The sequence below is a fragment of the Trachurus trachurus genome (genome assembly GCF_905171665.1).
Source record: "Trachurus trachurus genome assembly, chromosome: 1".
In the NCBI taxonomy this organism is placed as follows: Eukaryota; Metazoa; Chordata; class Actinopteri; order Carangiformes; family Carangidae; genus Trachurus; species Trachurus trachurus.
The window spans coordinates 35433801-35452549 of NC_139891.1; the positions used below are offsets into that span (position 1 = coordinate 35433801).

An 18749-nucleotide genomic window follows, 5' to 3' on the forward strand; every position below is an offset into this window, starting at 1 on the left:
CATGGTATACATACCATGATCATATTTATTTGTTCATAACAATGTAATCTTATCAATGATTTTGATTTATGCGAAATAAAATGCAGCCAACATGCTGCGCTATAATCCGCTAAATAATAACATAATTGCAGTGAATAAAAAATGTACAAGCTGGTATGAAGAATTGTTGTTTTTCATTGATTCAGTTTAATTTGCAAGATACCAAAAGTGTTATTATTTTAAAGTATTATCTACACTTCACCAGACCTTTTACTAGAGCATGGGCCCCAGTGTAAATGTCATATAGGCTATAAACTATACACTTTAATGCTCAAAGAATAAGTAAAGTCAGTTCAGACTGAGTTGTGACCCATTAGAGCTTAATGGCTGGAAGCGACCCTGATCGATATTGACCAAACGTGATCATGATTAGGATTCTTGTCATAGCTCCAGTCCCTTGTATTGTACTTTGTGTTTTATTTTGAAAGTGGAGTCATCCCCTTCCTTGAGGTTTGTGCCAGTCAGATGTGATTCCTCCCTGAGTCCAGTAGAGGTCAGTATGACATCACACACCAGAGACCAGAGACGGGTGAGTCAGACGGGTGGAGCAACAACAGAAACTTAAACAGGTTCTGAATCGAAAGTAAAATAGTTTCAGAGCAACAACCGAGACAGATCTCTGTGTTTCTGTCCCAAGACAAATAAAATAAAGTTCAACAGGATTTTGCTCTGATACTGGTGAGTAGAGCCGAGAATATTTACTGTGATTCAACTAAGAGAAGTGAGTCGACCTCTGTTGGTTTGTGATTTAGTCAAAAAGCAACAAGACGTTTCCTCATTTTGTAGCTACATTTGCATTCGGGATAACTTATATAACTACACCCAGTCTGTTCAGAGGTTGTTCTTTAAATGTGGGATTTCTTTTTGAAAATGTCAAAATTGATGCAGTGAAAGTTCTTGATTTCTAGTCACTCTGGACTCAGATTATCAAACACTATGGATCCATATTTGTTTACAGCAACTCAGTATTTAGAAACGTAACTATAGGGTATGAAGGTGAGGACATTTGAAACGTGTACTTTGAAAATGATTGATTTTTATTACATCTGTTATCTGAACTCAAAGTCCACTGGAGTCATTTAAAGGGTAATTGCCGTTTTTTACAATCTGGACCTTATTTCTAGCATAAAATCCGATCATTTCCTCCCCCAGATAACTTTGGTGTCATTACAAGTCGTTCTGATGAAATTATCTCCAGCCGAGAGCCGCGTATATCCGTATAATGGAGTCTACAGGGCAGCAGAATGCAGCCTCTAAATAACACATTATCTGCAGAGAAACTCCTTCATTTCACCAATATTTAGTTCTGATAGGCTAGTGCTATTCCCCTCTGAGTCCGGGGTTAGCTGTTATCAACATCCGGGGTCTGTAGGTTGACCTACTGACCTCTGACCTGGATGATGTCATCTCTGAGCGCCGCGCGGCTCATTCTGATAATAATCATTCTGCTTCGGCATTCGGGTCCATTTTTATCTCAACTAGCCGGAGCTTTAGTGAGTCCAGGTTGAGGAGAGGAAGCCTGTGGAAGCTGAACTTCATCCAGCTGCTCATTTTGTTCTGACAAGTCGGAAACACGCTGAAACGAACCGTAGCATTAGCCTTAGCAACAAGCCGCGCCGGGCAGCGGTCGGAGATGACATCATCCAGGTCAGAGGTCAGTAGGTCAACCTACAGACCCCGGATGTTGATAACAGCTAACCCCGGACTCAGAGGGGAATAGCACTAGCCTATCATAGCTAAATATTGGTGAAATGAATTGATTGATTGATTGATATCTTTATTTCGATCATGTAAATCAGATAAAATAATAATATAATAAGGAAATAAGTGAACAGCAAAATTGTATACACAAAAAAGTAACATCTTAGAAGCAACGCAGTTTACATGAGCGAAAAGGAGTAGGAAGAAGTATTAGTGGGGTCGGATGCATGTGTAATTTTTCTCAGTCATTTCAAATTGGTGTTAATGTTTGGTTTTCACTTCTAAGTTGAAGTTTAGGGTCTATAGAACAATTTGAGTCCGAGTGTCAAACACACAGATAAAAAATGACCTCTAGGGGGTGCCGCAAAATATGTAAACTGCTACAACTTTTGATTAGATTAACCAAATTTAACAAATGAGGTATGTATGGATTCAGAATTAAAAGGAGAAACTGGTATGCTAAACATTTGGTGACCAGATTAAAAATAAATACACTTTTAGCCCAAAATATTAAATGGACTCAAGCGAAATTATGCTTTTTTAAAGATAAAGTCTGAAAATATCCTCACAGTTGCTAAGGAATTGTACTTATTAATGTTATTTCATTACTAAGTCAAGACTGTGTGGTGATTAAACTGAAATTGAAATGCTCATCACTCTTCTATTCTATGCCCTAGGGGGTGCCGCAAAACAGCCATAGTCTTTGTATGTATGGATTTAGGATCAGGAGTAACTTTTTTCAATCAATCAATCAATCAATCAATCAATCAATCAATCAATCAATCAATCAATCAATCAATCAATCAATCAATCAATCAATCAATCCAGCCATCCAGCCATCCAGCCATCAAGTCACAATCCAGCGTTCCAACATGTCCGGGTTCTCTGTGAGGTCAATTATGCCACCCACTCCTTTCACCTTTTTGTTGGCTTGCTCGTGTGCTTCGTCAATCGGCATAGCTGAAAAACGCTGATTGCTGCGAGTTACTGTCCAATGTCCCTTTTCTAATTCTGCCCGGATACTATCTGGGAGACATTCCATGTCCTTTATAAAGACTGCAAGCCACCGGGCATAGTTATGACGGTCGAGAGCAAAGACCAGAGGTACAAGCTTCTGCAGGGTTGTGACTATGGGTTTGATCTTCCGTTCGCGATGTGCTCGTATGAACATGAAGATACTCTGTTGGTACTTGTACACAAGCAGCCAGAAGGAGAATGTTGGGCTCTCATGGGCAACTCTCTCAACCCAGTCCTCAAGGACCATCCCAGTTCCACTGTCCTCATAGGCTCGCTTTAGAAGGCTGAAGTACCACAACAGTAACTTGATGGGCATATCTTGTTCTCATCACATTGGATGCCTTCAGAAATGAATTCACTAGCCCAGCTTCTTTCAGGGCTTCAGGAACATCCAGATCCACGCAGAAGATCTCCTATGTGTGACAGTTGACAGGTCCTGTCACTATGCCTCCAACTGATCATGCGCCCTGGCTACTTGGCCAAGGGGATGTCCCTTTGGGTGACTGGTAAGCGCACATGACTCTTACCCGGGAGTCTGGGGTTCGAACCCCGCCCAGGCCTTCTTCACCTCACCTCTTCACATTTCAATGTGGAGCCCACCTAACATCACCACAAACTTGCTGTCCAACAACATCAGATCGAGCAGCATGGAATGAAGACCACATTGTTGGAGTGCCACTTTCTAAATCAGAATTGACATAGAGGGTGTCATTTACTGCATTCATCCATGCCTCTTCATGCTTTCTCTCTGCATCGAATGAACCTCTCACCACTGGCTGCACAACTTTAACTGGAGGTTGGGTAACAAGATTTCGGCCCACAGGAGGTACAGATGTATATGAATGAGGCAGGATGGGTCCTACTATGCTGCTTTCATTGAGTTGATTTTCAGACATTCTTGGTGCAACCCAGGGTTGAAAGCAGCAAAATAATTAAGTGCAACAATAACAAAAGGCAGGCAAGTTGGGTACTTCATATCACGTAGGCTATATGCAGCCATATTTGTGTATGGGTATCCTAGCTATCTTTGTGCTATATGGATATTCTGAACACCAATCTTAAATCCAGTTGAGTCACCACACAGCCTTTATTTCCAATAATTTTAAAAATCACGTTTCATAGCAACTTTGAGGACATTTCCAGACTTTATCTTCAAAAAAAGCACAATTTTGCTTGTGTCCTTTTAATATATTGAGCTAAAAGTGTATTTATTTTTAATCTGGTCACCAAATGCTTGGTATACCAGTTTCTCCTTTTAATTCTGAATCCATACATACATCATATATTAAAATTGGATAATCTAATCAAAAGTTGTAGCAGTTTACATATTTTGCGGCGCCCCCTAGAGGCCATTTTCTATCTGTGTGTTTGACACTCGGACTCAAATTGTTCTATACACCCTAAACTTCAACTTGGGAGTGAAAACCAAACTTTAACACCAATTTGAAATGACTGAGCCTTAAACGACCCCACTATATAAACTTATCTAATCCTACCCCTATATGAAGGAGTTTCTCTTAATAGTTTCATAATGTGTTATTTAGAGGCTGCATTCTGCTGCCCTGTAGACTCCATTATACGGATATACGCGGCTCTCGGCTGGAGCTCATTTCATCAGAACGACTTGTAATGACACCAAAGTTATCTGGGTGAGGAAATGATGGTATTTTATGATAGAAATACGGTCCAGATTGTAAAAAACGGCAATTACTGCCAACAGTAGACACCTGTTTTTCTTTTGTTTTGTTTTTTGTCTCCAAACTGATGATTGTAACAAGATTTGGTCAAAACCACAAAATGATTAATTAGGTTTTTGGTAGGTATTTTTTATTAGCCATTTGTTCTCACTTTGATCTTTGTCCTCAGTGTGTAGACATGTCTGCTGCCAGCAACCTGAGGTCTGAAGATCAGTTCCTGTGCTCCATCTGTCTGGATGTCTTCACTGATCCAGTCACTACACCATGTGGACACAACTTCTGTCAGAGCTGCATCACTCAGCACTGGGACGTTAGTGACAGGTGTCAGTGTCCAATGTGTAAAGAGGTTTTCTACACAAAACCTCAGTTGAGGATCAACACTCTGTTCTCTGAGGTTGTTGCTCAGTTCAGACGTGAAGCTCAACAGAAAACCAGCAGCAGCAGCTCAGAGCAACAAGTTTCCAAACCAGGAGAAGTTCCCTGTGACGTCTGCACTGGAACCAAACTGAAGGCCCTGAAGTCCTGCCTGGTGTGTCTGACCTCCTACTGTGAGACTCACCTGGAGCCTCATCTGACACTGTCAGGTCTGAGGAGACATCAGCTGATGGAGCCTGTGGAGAACCTGGAGGACAGGATGTGTAGGAAGCACGATAAACCTCTGGAGCTGTTCTGTCAGACCGACCAGACATGTGTCTGCATGCTCTGTTCTGTTTTAGACCACAAGACTCATGAGTTTGTTCCTCTGAGAGAAGAATATGAAGGAAAGAAGGCAGAGCTGCAGAAGACAGAGGCTGAAACTCAGCAGATGATCCAGAAGAGACGACTGAAGATTGAGGAGATGAAACAGTCAGTGAAGATCAGTAAAGCTGCTGCAGACAGAGAGAAAGCAGAAGGTGTTGAGGTCTTCACTGCTCTGAAGGAGTCTGTTGACAGAGGCCTGAAGCAGCTCATCAAGGAGGTCGAAGAGAAACAGAAAAGCTCAGAGAAACAGGCTGAAGACTTCATCACAGAGCTGAAACAGGAAATCTCTGAGCTGGAGAAGAGAAGCACTGAGGTGGAGCAGCTCTCACTCTCTGAAGACCACCTCCACCTCCTCCAAAACTTCCCATCCCTGAAAGCTGCTCCACCCACCAAGGACTGGACACAGGTCAGAGTCCGTCCACCATCATATGAGGGGACTGTGGGGAGAGCTGTGTCTCAGCTGGAGAAGACGGTCCGTGGACAGATGAAGAAGAAGGTCATGGAGGCTGAGGTGAAGAGGGTCCAGCAGTTTGCAGTGGATGTGACTCTGGATCCTGATACAGCACATCCTAATCTCATCCTGTCTGTTGATGGAAAACAAGTTCACTGTGGTGATGTGAGGAAGAAACTCCCAGACAACCCAGAGAGATTTTTTCCTAGTGTCTGTGTCTTAGGAAAACAGAGTTTCTCTTCAGGTAGATTTTACTTTGAGGTTCAGGTCAAAGGAAAAACTAAGTGGGCTGTGGGAGTGGCCAGAGAGTCGATCAACAGGAAGGGAACAATCAAACCGAGTCGTCAGGATGGTCTCTGGACGATATGTTTGACAAATGAAAATGAGTACATAGCTAATGCTAGCCCCCCAGTCCGTCTCAGTCTGAGGTCTGGTCTTAAGAAGGTGGGGGTGTTTGTGGATTATGAGGAGGGTCTGGTCTCCTTTTATGACATAGATGCTGCAGCTCTCATCTACTCCTTCACTGGCTGCTGCTTCACTGACAAACGACACCCATTCTTCAGTCCTTATCCTAATGATGGAGGTACAAACTCTGCCCCTCTGATCATCTGTCCTGTCAATCAAACTGTACAGATCAAAAAATCTAGATCTTTGCAGGAGTTGAATGATTTTTAATTCAGGGAACAAATGTAAATATTTAATGTCAATAGTGAACAATGTAAAAAGTTTTAGTTTCTACTGTGGTGCCAGGGGCGTTTCCTGGACCTGGGAGGATGAGCCCAGACCCTAGGGAAGTTTGAGAGAATCCTAACTGGAAAAAATAACTCTGTCTTTATACTTTCTTGACCTTGTCTACAGCCAAATACTGCAACATGTACTTCAAAATGTGTTTATTTTCAAATGTAATCATGAATAATGTAAATAATGTGACGTGTTGTAGTGGAGCTCTGTCTCTGCTGCTCTCTTCTCTTCTCTTCTCTTCTCTTCTCTTCTCTTCTCTTCTCTTCTCTTCTCCCGTCATCTGATCACTTCTTCCATCTTCTGCTGCCAGAAAAACAATGAAATGTATACACTGAATGACAACATCAGAAAACATAAAATAAAAATATTTCAACAATAATTTAATGAATAACATGCATTAATCAACTCATACATCAACTGAACGCATATGCGGAGTATGAACACACACTAAAAAATGTAATCCAGCAGCTGCAGTGAAACAGTGTGACGTGGCATGAGAAAAAGATCAATCAATCAGTCAATCAATATAATCTTTATTGTCCCCGAAGGGAAATTTGCCTTGTACAGTCAATGCCTCCAGCAGCTGCATACCATAAAAACACAAGATAGACATAACAGTACATTTAAATAACATCAAAACATTTTCCTTTCACTCCTGAGTGGGTACAGTTCATAGACCAGATATTGCACAGCCCTTGTTGCCTTGATTGCAACCAAGAAAGGAATCTACAATAAATATGAAAATAAATAAGTACTGAAACTATAAACTGTTTTCTTTTCTGTAACAACATCTACTGCACGTCTGCCCGTCCTGGGTGAGGGATCCCTCCTCTGTTGCTCACCCTGAGGTTTCTCCAATTTTTCCCTGTTAAAAGGGTTTTCTATGGAGTTTTTCCTCAGTCGATGTGAGGGTCTAAGGACAGAGGATGTTGTTACGATGCCATGTAAAGCCCTTTGAGACAAACTGTTTGTAAAAACGGGCTATACAAATAAAATTGCCTTGCCTTGCCTAGCCTTGCCTTCTAAAAAATCCTAAAAACCAATGGATAACTTATCTCCAAAAGAATAAAATCTATTTCAGATTTAGCAGGTGGTTTGTTTAACTCATTGGCTGCCAGCCATTTTCAGATCAGAGAGCCCCATACTGCCAGCCGTTTTAGAGCATTTTGAACGATCTTATAAGACCCACAGAATATTGTGTTCTATGACTATATAAACACCGAAACTACCAAGAGAAAGAGTAGACTCTCTTTGTTCAATAGGAAAAAAAAGTTTGTTTCTACCTTTTTCCGTTCTTTTGTAAACAGCAGTAGAACGTAGGCTGGTTTCGCCAAAAACAGCAGTTTTTGACCAAAACACTGAGAAAACAAGCTTTTTGTGGAAAGAAACATGTCAAGCAGAACAGTGACTTTGACGTTGATATTTTTTGCTTTAGTGACACCTCACACATCTGAACAGTGTTCTCCTTCTATAAAACAACAAAAACAACACTGAGAAAGGACTTTTGATGGCAAAATAATAATTTATTTACAAATATCAGTAAAAATGCATTAACTTTTTTGTACGTTTGTAGCTGTCACATGACCTCTGCCCCATGGTCGACCACTGCTCGATCCACCACCTGTAAATTATAGAAATATATAGAATTACCATAAAAATACATCTCTTAGATGTAGTCAAGTGTGATGTGGAGTTTTTTTTTTTTAACCTTTCCGATCAAAGCGATCCGCCCTTCTCTAAGCAGTAAAAGTTAGCTCGCTAGCAAGTTAGTTTATTTTATTATTTTTACCATTGATGTATTATATTATTACCTTCATGTCTTTCTGGAGCGTGGGGACGGGTCTCTGCTGCTCCTGGTTGATCCGGATGGAATCGCTCGGGTCACGTCCACCGAGCCGTCAGTTGAGCTGGGCTCTGGTCTGTGGTGACGCACCGTCAGCTGCTGCTCTCACCGGCCGCTCGGCCCGGCTTGATCGCCGGTGTCCAGCGTCGGTGTCGGTCGTCGGTGTCTTTTTCAATGATCTCCGTCGTTTTCTCACGATCGCGACCCTCTTCCTTTCCGAACTACCGCGACACACACGGTACATAATGTGCCGACGTGCGGAACACATAGGCTCCGTGCATAAGTTTCTTTAGCATATCTCTTGTCATCTCGCTTCTTCTTCTCATAATCAATGCTGATCTCTCATCCAAAGAGGGCACTGCTGCCACCTACAGGGCCTACAGGGCACCTACACGTCATTACACTAGTTTACAAGCCTGATATTGATGGACAAGCTCCGCCAGACCATCCTCCAGCCCTTCCCGTTGTAAAACGCAATTGACGTCTATCGACGTCAATGGCAGTGAACGGTTGTAATTAGATTGACGTCTATAGACGTCAATGGCAGCCAATGAGTTAAGAGGTGGATGGATGTTGGGAGGAAAGAGAGTTTATAGCGGTTGCTTTTACATCTGCTTGCTCTGTATCGTCTCCCCGAGGGCAATAATTCATATTCTTGATACAGAATATGTAAAGGATCGTTTAAAATGTTATGTGCCAGATTTACCACTGTGCCTTCATAAATTGACTGAAGGGTCGGGTACTCTTTAGTGCCAATTATTTTCATAGCTGTTTTCACCTGTTTCAGAGCGTGTTAATGTGAAGTCACGTTATGTAATGTGATGTGGTAATTCGTGTCAAATAAACATTAAATATAAAACATATAATCTAGATATCAACAATGTTCATACATTTTAATTTGATTATTCAGCTGTAATCCACATGGCACCAATTTAAAGAGGAACTAAGCAGGATTTTTCCTGTGGTTATGCCACATTTTTACCTTAATTAAAAAGGTCGGCAGAGGTTTAGTCAAAATAATAGTCCAACCTACTTTTTGTCATTCTAATATTTATTTTTAGAAACATGTTTTTGTATAATTTTTTTTTTTACAGTTTTATGTGCACTTTTTGAGCTCCTTCTCCAGATTTTTCCACAATTGCACCCACAGACTGTAATGCACATACTTTTCAGAGTTGTTCTGACATTAATTCTCTTGAAATTCAATTCCCCTCTCAGATTATACCCACCCTATGTTTAAAGGTAGAGTTAGTAAATTTGTTCACTGCAGTTTGCAAACACGACACCAGGCCCCTCTGCTCAGGCTCAACTGTGCACACCCTGGTGTTTACCAATCTCTTAGGACCAACTGACCCGTGTTCAACTGCTTTTTACATGGAACCCCTCTCCACTTCAACTTTTAAAGTTTTCATTTGAATATTTTCTGCTTCCACCAACATCTGAATCCGCTGCGGGTGAGCATGGAAGCTTCCCCGGCGATATTGGCTGGCTCTGACTGGGGGATCCTGAGCCATTCCCAGACCAGGCCGGGGATATAAACTCTCCACCTACTCCTTGGTCTGCCCCGTGGCCTCCTCCCAGCTGGACATGCCAGGGCCATCCTCACCAGATGCCCAAACCACCTCAACTGGTTCCAATGGGTCTACTCTCAGTGTCTCATAGATGACTGAACTTCTCACCTTATCTCTACGGCAGGGTGGGGTCTGAGCAAAACCCATTTTGGCCGATTTCCATGACCTCGTTCTTTGGGTGATGACCCATTGCTTATAATCAAAGGTACAGTAAGGGTAGGAAGACCAGTAGATCAAGAGCTTTGCCTTTTGGCTCAGCTCTTTGTTTGTGGCAATACCACTATGGCCGCGCTGATTCTCCGGCCAGTCTCACACTCCAGTGTTCCCTCACTCGTGAACAAAGCTCCAAGATACTTGAACTACTTCACTTGGGGCAAAAACTCATTCCCAACCAGAGTAGACAGTCCACCTGTTTGCTGCTGAGAACCATGGCCTCAGACTCGGAGGTGCTAGTCCTCATCCTATCCGCTTCCCAAAAGGGTGCAAATCAGTCCAGTGAGTGCTGAAGGTCATAGGCTGATGATTCCATCAGGGTGATGTCCAAACAGGATCCTTTGAAGAACATGAACCACATAATGATAGTCCCACAACTACTACCAGTGACCAAGGGATTGATATTGTTCGGAGAGGTCCCGTTCAGATAGAGGACTTCAACTTCCCACAGAGCCAAACACACCTTTACCAAGGACAGATATGAGGATGAAAAATGGAGAAAAAGTACACAGGTAATGGTTAGTGTATTCAAAATCATCTGGTGCAGTTTTCTGTTTTTTGCTATACCATATTTGGCAAGTGATATCACAGTCTCACTGGCAGGGCTTTCAGTCTCACTATCACACACAAAGCCACCTTAACCTATGGCTGAAACCCAATCACATGCGCTTGTGTGCACAACACATATACTCCTTATGCAATTAATATTGATCCCAATTTGTCCTCCAGCTCTGCCTCTGTTCACAGGGTGGATTTGATGGACCAGTTGGGTTGAGGAGTTTCTCAAAGTGACCTCCTCAGTCGCATTCAGCATGGTTCCAGCTTGGATTGTCCCCCGCTTCCCTCTCTTGAGATGCTGGATGGTTTTCCATAAGCACCTTGTTGCCTTCCAAAAGTTCTTCTCCATGGTTTCTCTGAACTCCTCCTACATCAACTGCTTTGCCTCCCTCATGGCTGAGTCTACCAATCCTCAGGCCAGTCAGTACCCTGCAACTGCCTCCAGAGTCTCCTGGGACAACAAGTCCATCTTCATCCATCTCCTTCTTCAGTTAGATGGCTTCCCTGACCACCGGTGTTGGCCACAATGTTCGATAGTTACCACTCCTTGAGGTACCTATGGCCCTAACACTGCAGCTCACAGCTGCAGCTACTTTGGTTTTGAACATTGACCACTCTGATTCGGAGTTCCCTGCCTCCACAGGGATGACAGAGAAGCTCTGTTGGAGATAGGAGTTGAAGTTCTCTTGGGTAGAGGCCTCCTCCAGATGTTCAGTTTACCAGGTCTGTCTAGAGGATCCCCCCTCCACCTGAACCAGATCATCACCAGTTATCAATCAATTGACAACTCAGCTCCTTTATTCACCAGAGGAGTGTCCAGACCATGTGGCCTCAGGTCAGATGATACCATTACAAAATTAACCATTGACTTTCGTCCTAGAGTACTCTGGTACCATGTACGCTTATGAGCATCCTTATGTTCGAACATGGTGTTTATCATGGACAAACCATAACCAGTACGTCACTGCAACCCATCTTTTAGTGTACCCGACCCCAGTAGTTCCTCCTATGAGTGGTGGGGCCCGGGGCTTCCTCCGGGCAGGATGACCTCTCTGTCTAGATTCTATCATGGGTTCTTTTTGAACCATTCTTTGTCTATCCCCTAGCCTGAGACCAATTTTCCATGGGAGACCCTACCAGGAGCATATTGTTCCAGACAACATCAGGTTCACAGGAACATTTACTCAGTATCAGAGCTGTCTTACTCACACTTTGATTGATTGTCATCAATTTTCTCATTCTGAATGTCATCCTGTTGTTCACTTCCTGTGTGGCAGTATCACTATACTGTACCCCTCTACTGCCCCATTGTGGATTACGTTTAAAAATGCATGTTCAAGTTGCCTGTAATGATTGTTTGCAAATTTTGCAAGGAAAACCTAGATTGTGCAGCGCTGGTGATTTGTTTTGTTATCTACAAATACATTTGTTTCATGCTCTTTTGAGAAAACTTATGTACAAATGTATCTGCTGACTGAATGGTTCACATAATGCAGTCATAATGCTAATGTCATCAGCTCTGTGGAAACACTGGTATGATTGTGTATGGTTGTGTAAAATGTATGTGTGTTGTTTGTTTCCTTTTAATGGACCTGGAGTCTAATCAAGCATAGGTATAAGGTATAAATGTGAGGACATGAGAAATGAGTGAATGTCTACCAATGCAATACTGCAGGAGTATGTGTATGAGTTCCACCCTACTCATTAGGCCTACTTTGATCATATACACCGCCTTGTGGCCTGGTGTGAGGAGAGCGCCCTCCTCCTAAATTCTACTAAGACCAAAGAACTTGTTGTGAGGGCCAGGGCTGGACAACCTACATGTCAGCCAGTTAAAATAGGAGGCCAAGATGTTGAGATAGTCAGTAGTTTTAAATATCTTGGTATCATCCTAGATAGAAATTTGAATTTTATTGAACACACTGACCACATTTTTAAGAAAGCAACCCAGAGACTGTTTCTCTTAAGGAGACTTAACAGCTTTGAGGTCAGTAGGAGAGTGCTGAAGACGGTCTACACCAGTCTGCTGGAAAGCATAATCTCATACAACATCACATGTTGGTATGGGAATCTGGGGGCCAAAAGCAAAAGTAAACTTACAAAAATTATAAACACAGCTAGCAAAATTATACTGAACCCCCAGAGGCAGCGAGGGGAAATTTACACGACTCAGACTAGGAGGAAAGCCTCACAGATAGCCCAGGATCCTTTACATCCTCTAAATCAAGCATTTGAAAGACTCCCATCAGGAAGGAGATTCAGGGTCCCTGTATCAACAAGAAACATTTTCAAGAAATCCTTTGTACCTACATCAATTGTCTTGCTAAACCAAATTAAACCAAATTAATGAATCAACCAGGATCAGGTGACTTTGATATTGAGAGCTGTTTATTTATTTATTTATTTTTCATTATTCACTACTTATTTTACTCTTATTTATTTACTCACCTGGATCTTTTTATGCTCCTTAACAGACGGGAAAGGTGCGGGAAGCTCTTGTGTGTCCTGTGTCTTGTGTGTTTTTGTGTATCTTATTGTGAATGACTATTATGTCTCTTTTATCTTGTATGAGGCCAAAGATGAATTTCCACGGCAGTGGACAATAAAGACTTTCAATTCAATTCAATTATCAAGGGGTTCTTGTTAGGAGTCATAATACTCAAGAAAGTGCCTCCATATCTTGAGAAAAGATTGGGAGGACCCTTTATGTGTGTATTTTTTCTAACTTTAAACCAACACTAAGGAACTTTTCAACCTTCAAATAATATTTTCATAACTTTTGTGATGGTACATCGACTTACAACAGGTTGAATGACACCTCTGTCATGGCCTGAGGGGGTCTGTATCGCCTTCACTGGCACTAAGCATATGATGACGCAGTGTTAACAGCTGTGCGTCTCCTTCACTCTGGAGTTAAAATAAACATTTATTTTATATTTTTTACTCTTGTTAAAGCTGCTTTCATCAGCTTTTGTTTCCCATCTCCATGTTTCCACATTATTCCGAGTTGTAAACTGTTTTTACAAACATGTTGTTATGACGCTGTGTAAAGCACAAACGAATAAAGACACTGGTACAGTTGTCTCTTTTTAACTTTATAGTAGCTATTTCCAATTTTTCATATCAACTATGCAAGTTTTATTCATTTATTTTCGGCTTTATTCTCTTTTATTGTACGTGTGGTGTGTCTGATGTGTTGTGTTTGTCTTTCCTATGGACCTTCAGACTGTGAAATAAAGACATATAAATGACTTGCCTTTGAATTATATACATATAAAAAGTAAAAGTCGTGTAATTTAAATAATCGGGTGTTTTTCATTCCGACACTAAACAGACAAGAGATGGACATTACATACGAGGAGCATGGAGGTATTTGGATGTTTTTTGGTGTGTCTTTTTGTTACGAAGACAGTTTATCCAGCTAACGAATCTTGCGTTGCTCGCTGCCATGTTGAAAAGGTCAAAGGTTATCTCATCTCGGCAGCTCTGGCATCAAAAAATTCTACGAGTTGCCCAGTGGAAAATATCACATGAGAGGGTTTTCATGTGCACTTTTCACGTCGCCTTTTGGTATTTACCATAATTACCATAGCACATGAAGGCACCATAACACTTTTAAAAAAAAAGTTTTTATAAACAGACCAAATTGTTCATTAGTAAACCATTTAAAAAGAACAGCATAACAGCTACACATCAATTCTCAGGGAGCACTGGCATAAAAAACCTGTAGTTTAATTTGTTTTGAAATTATTTCTAGCTACTTTTTAAAGTGTTATTTTAGTCATCTGTGTCTTTTTTGCCTTGTATGAATGAATGAATGAATGATTTTTTTATTTTCGTGTCATGCCACCACCACACATTTAATAACAAATACAAAAAAAAGACTAGACAGTCCTTCCTGTTGGTGTTACCTGCTGCCACACAGGTGTGACATAAATAAACAATGTAAGATTACTTTCAGTACTCAACTATAAATCGCTCTTTGTCTCATTGCCCAGGCCTATTCAAGAAATAAAGAAAATGCAACTGAAAAAGATGTTTTAACTTCTCAGCATCGTCTAACCACACAAATTCGTTATTTGGATCTACCTTACTAAACAGTTTTTGTCTTATAAAGTCACAGAAAGGACAGTAGAACACAAAATGCATTTCATTCTCCACCTCTTGGATGTCTTGTATTGTAACTTCTGTCAAATGGACCATGAGTCTGTGATAAAGATATGAATGAATGAATGAATGAATGAATGAATGAATGAATGAATGAATGAATGAATGAATGAATGAATGAATGAATGAATGAATGAATGTTATTGATATCAGGGGCGTCACCAGACCTTTTTCTGGAGCACGAGTCCCAGTTTAAATGTCATAGACTATAAACTATATATTTTATACTAAGTAAAGTCAGTTTAGACTGAGTTGTGGCCCATTAGAGCTTAGTGGCTGGAAGCCCCAGATCGATATTGACCAAACGTGATCATGATTAGGATTCTTGTCATAGCTCCAGTCCCTTGTATTCTACTTTGTGTTTTATTTTGAAAGTGGAGTCACCCCCTTCCTTGAGGTTTGTGCCAGTCAGATGTGATTCCTCCCTGAGTCCAGTAGAGGTCAGTATGACAAAACACACCAGAGACCAGTGAGTCAGGCGGGTGGAGCAACAACAGAAACTTAAACAGCTTCTGAATCGAAAGTAAAATAGTTTCAGAGCAACAACCGAGACAGATCTCTGTGTTTCTGTCCCAAGACAAATAAAATAAAGTTCAACAGGATTTTGTGAACATTTGCCCTGATCCTGGTGAGTAGAGCTGAGAATATTTACTGTGATTCAACTAAGAGAAGTGAGTCGATCTCTGTTGGTTTGTGATTTAGTCAAAAAGCAACAAGACGTTTCCTCATTTTGTAGCTACATTTGCATTCAGGATAACTTATATAACTACACCCAGTCTGTTCAGAGGTTGTCCTTTAAATGTGGGATTTCTTTTTGAAAATGTCCAAATTGATGCAGTGAAAGTTCTTGGTTTCTAGTGGCTCTGGACTGAGATTATCAAACACTATGGATCAATATTTGTTTACAGAAACTCTGTATTTAGAAACGTAACTATAAGGTATAAAGGTGAGGACATTTTGAAAATTATTGACTTTGATTACGTCTGTTTCCTGAACTCAAGACCAGGGAGTGTGGAGTCATTTAAAGGGGAAGTACCGTTTTTTTTACAATCTGGACCTTATTTCTAGCATAAAATACGATCATTTCCTCACCCAGATAACTTTGGTGTCATTACAAGTGGTTGTGATGAAATGAGCTCCAGCAGAGAGCCGCGTATATCCGTATAATGGAGTCTACAGGGCAGCAGAATGCAGCCTCTAAATAACACATTATCTGCAGAGAAACTCCTTCATTTCACCAATATTTAGTTCTGATAGGCTAGTGCTATTCCCCTCTGAGTCCGGGGTTAGCTGTTATCAACATCCGGGGTCTGTAGGTTGACCTACTGACCTCTGACCTGGATGATGTCATCTCTGAGCGCTGCCTGGCTCATTCTGATAATAATCATTCCACTTCGGCATTCGGGTCCATTTTTATCTCAACCAGCCGGAGCTTTAGTGAGTCCAGGTTGAGGAGAGGAAGCCTGTGGAAGCTGAACTTCATCCAGCTGCTCATTTTGTTCTGACAAGTCGGAAACACGCAGAAACGAACCGTAGCATTAGCGGTCAGAGGTCAGTAGGTCAACCTACAGACCCCGGATGTTGATAACAGCTAACCCCGGACTCAGAGGGGAATAGCACTAGCCTATCAGAACTAAATATTGGTGAAATGAAGGAGTTTCTCTGAAGATAATGTGTTATTTTAGAGGCTGCATTCTGCTGCCCTGTAGACTCCATTATACGGATATACGCGGCTCTCAGCTGGAGCTCATTTCATCACAACCACTTGTAATGACACCAAAGTTATCTGGGGGAGGAAATGATCGGATTTTATGCTAGAAATAAGGTCCAGATTGTAAAAAACGGCAATAACCCTTGACAGCACTGATAGTTTCAAGGTAGATGCCAACAGTAGACACCTGTTTTTCTTTTGTTTTGTTTTTTGTCTCCAAACTGACGATTGTAACAAGATTTGGTCAAAACCACAAAATGATTAATTAGGTTTTTGGTATGTATTTTTTATTAGCCATTTGTTCTCACTTTGATCTTTGTCCCCAGTGTGTAGACATGTCTGCTGCCAGCAACCTGAGGTCTGAAGATCAGTTCCTGTGCTCCATCTGTCTGGACGTCTTCACTGATCCAGTCAGTACACCATGTGGACACAACTTCTGTCAGAGTTGCATCACTCAGCACTGGGACGTTAGTGACAAGTGTCAGTGTCCAATGTGTAAAGAGGTTTTTGAAACAAGACCTCAGTTGAAGATCAACACTCTGTTCTCCGAGATGTTTGCTCAGTTCAGATGTGAAGCTCAACAGAAAACCAGCAGCAGCAGCAGCTCAGAGCAACAAGTTTCCAAACCAGGAGAAGTTCCCTGTGACGTCTGCACTGGAACCAAACTGAAGGCCCTGAAGTCCTGCCTGGTGTGTCTGACCTCCTACTGTGAGACTCACCTGGAGCCTCATCTGACACTGTCAGGTCTGAGGAGACATCAGCTGATGGAGCCTGTGGAGAACCTGGAGGACTGGATGTGTAGGAAGCACGATAAACCTCTGGAGCTGTTCTGTCAGACCGACCAGACATGTGTCTGCATGCTCTGCTCTGTTTTAGACCACAAGACCCATGAGGTTGTTCCTCTGAGAGAAGAATATGAAGGAAAGAAGGCAGAGCTGCAGAAGACAGAGGCTGAAACTCAGCAGATGATCCAGAAGAGACGACTGAAGATTGAGGAGATGAAACAGTCAGTGAAGATCAGTAAAGCTGCTGCAGACAGAGAGAAAGCAGAAGGTGTTGAGGCCTTCACTGCTCTGAAGGAGTCTGTTGACAGAGGCCTGAAGCAGCTCATCAAGGAGATCGAAGAGAAACAGAAAAGCTCAGAGAAACAGGCTGAAGACTTCATCACAGAGCTGGAACAGGAAATCTCTGAGCTGGAGAAGAGAAGCACTGAGGTGGAGCAGCTCTCACTCTCTGAAGACCACCTCCACCTCCTCCAAAGCTTCCCATCCCTGAAAGCTGCTCCACCCACCAAGGACTGGACACAGGTCAGAGTCCGTCCACCATCATATGAGGGGACTGTGGTGAGAGCTGTGTCTCAGCTGGAGGAGACGTTCTGTGAACAGATGGACGAGATTATGGCAGCTGAGATGAAGAGGGTCCAGCAGTTTGCAGTGGATGTGACTCTGGATCCTGATACAGCACATCCTAAACTCATCCTGTCTGATGATGGAAAACAAGTTCATCATGGTGATGTGTGGAAGAATCTCCCAGACAACCCTGAGAGATTCAATCCTAGTCTATGTGTCTTAGGAAAACAGAGTTTCTCTTCAGGCAGATTTTACTTTGAGGTTCAGGTTAAAGAGAAAACTGACTGGGATGTGGGAGTGACCAGAGAGTTGATTGACAGAAAGGGAGAAATCAGACTGAGTCCTCAGGATGGTTACTGGACGATATGTTTGAGAAATGGAAATAAGTACATAGCTAATGCTGACCCCTCAGTCCGTCTCACTCTGAGGTCTGGTCCTGAGAAGGTGGGGGTGTTTGTGGATTATGAGGAGGGTCTGGTCTCCTTTTATGACGTAGATGCTGCAGCTCTCATCTACTCCTTCACTGGCTGCTGCTTCACTGACAAACTACACCCATACTTCAGTCCTAGTCCTAATGATGGAGGTAGAAACTCTGCCCCTCTGATCATCTGTCCTGTCAATCAAACTGTTCAGATCAAAACATCTCGTTCTTTGCAGGACTTGAATGATTTTTAATTCAGGGGACCAATGTAAATATTTAATGTAAATACTGAACAATAAAAAAAAAAATTGGTTTCTGTTGTGGTGACTGCCAGGTGCGTTTCCTGGACCTGGGAACATCGGGGGCCCATACCCTTGTAGGGAAGTTTGAGAGAATCCTAACTGGAAAAAAGAACTCTGCCTTTATGCTTTCTTGACCTTGTCTACAGCCAAATACTGGAACATGTACTTCATTTGTTTAATTTCAAATTTAATCATCAATAATGTAAATAATGTGTCATAGTGGAACT

General features: G+C 41.9%; 1 protein-coding gene across 1 annotated transcript; it reads left to right on the forward strand.

Moving 5' to 3' along the window:
• Nucleotides 1–4632: 4632 nt before the first annotated feature.
• LOC310990163 (uncharacterized protein) lies at nt 4633–18474 on the forward strand (the record flags this gene model as incomplete). The annotated part of the gene is made up of 2 exons (XM_083977434.1): nt 4633–6273; nt 16777–18474. The coding sequence occupies 2 exons, from the start codon at nt 4633–4635 to the stop codon at nt 18472–18474; spliced, it is 3339 nt and encodes a 1112-aa protein (XP_083833560.1).
• Nucleotides 18475–18749: the final 275 nt, after the last annotated feature.